At 46.5% G+C, this 785-nt stretch overlaps 1 protein-coding gene across 1 annotated transcript in view; it reads right to left on the reverse strand.

Annotated features, from left to right (window-relative positions):
- SNAPC4 (small nuclear RNA activating complex, polypeptide 4, 190kDa) overlaps nt 1-454 on the reverse strand; it is a gene marked incomplete at its 5' end in the record, with an annotated part of 14,447 nt that extends 13,993 nt beyond the window's left edge. Inside the window, one exon of the mRNA XM_010017545.1 lies at nt 414-454. Within this exon, the coding sequence (XP_010015847.1) occupies nt 414-454 (41 nt within the window). The remainder of the gene's footprint in view (nt 1-413) is intronic.
- Nucleotides 455-785: the final 331 nt, after the last annotated feature.

Consider the following 785-nt stretch of genomic DNA (forward strand, 5'->3'; position numbering starts at 1 on the left):
CTTCCAGTTCATTTGTGCTTCTCCTGAAGCAGCTCTTCTCTTGCCTGATTTATTGCACAAACCCAGTACAGCTCAGGTACAGAGCACTAAAGGAGTGCTTGATCACAAGCTGAGGATTTCTTCCTCTCTGTGACCTCCCCAGAAGCCGCTGTGTTTCCAGTGACAGAGCAGCAAGAACCAGAGCAGCGAGGCCCTGATCCCCTCATTTGTTTGCACATGAACAAACCTGTCTTTTACGTGTGAATTACAGAGTCCTGGGCAGGAATAACTAACCCTCCTCAGCTACTATTAATCCTTCCTGAGCTCCAGTCAAACCAGCTGCCTGGGTTTCCCCGGAACAGAGTTCTATTTCCTTTCCTCCTGCTCCCTTCAGTAGACAGATGGAGAGGTACGTGTAAAGAGAAAGCAGTTACCATTTCAGGAGGAGAACCTGAGTCATCATCTTCACCATCATCTGTTAGACAACAAAAATACAAAAATATTGACTGCGGTGGGAGGACAAGAGGAAAGCTTCAAACCCAAACCTTTTCAACCAAAGCACACAGAGTAACACACCGTATCTCAGCCATGACCACTGGAGGTTTTGGCTACTGCCAATACTGTCAACTAAAAATGAGATTTAGTTATATTCCACATCCTTTTTGTTCTAGAGCAGGAAAAAAGCAGCTCCTGATTACCACAATCAAGCTGCATCTCGGTCCTACACATCACAGCACATTGCAGGCTCCAGAGTACGCAGCCAAGTGAGCATTCCAGCCCAACAGAACCCATAACCTGTGTAACCA

This window comes from Nestor notabilis, unplaced genomic scaffold, assembly GCF_000696875.1.
Source record: "Nestor notabilis isolate BGI_N333 unplaced genomic scaffold, ASM69687v1 scaffold31050, whole genome shotgun sequence".
Classification (NCBI taxonomy): Eukaryota; Metazoa; Chordata; class Aves; order Psittaciformes; family Psittacidae; genus Nestor; species Nestor notabilis.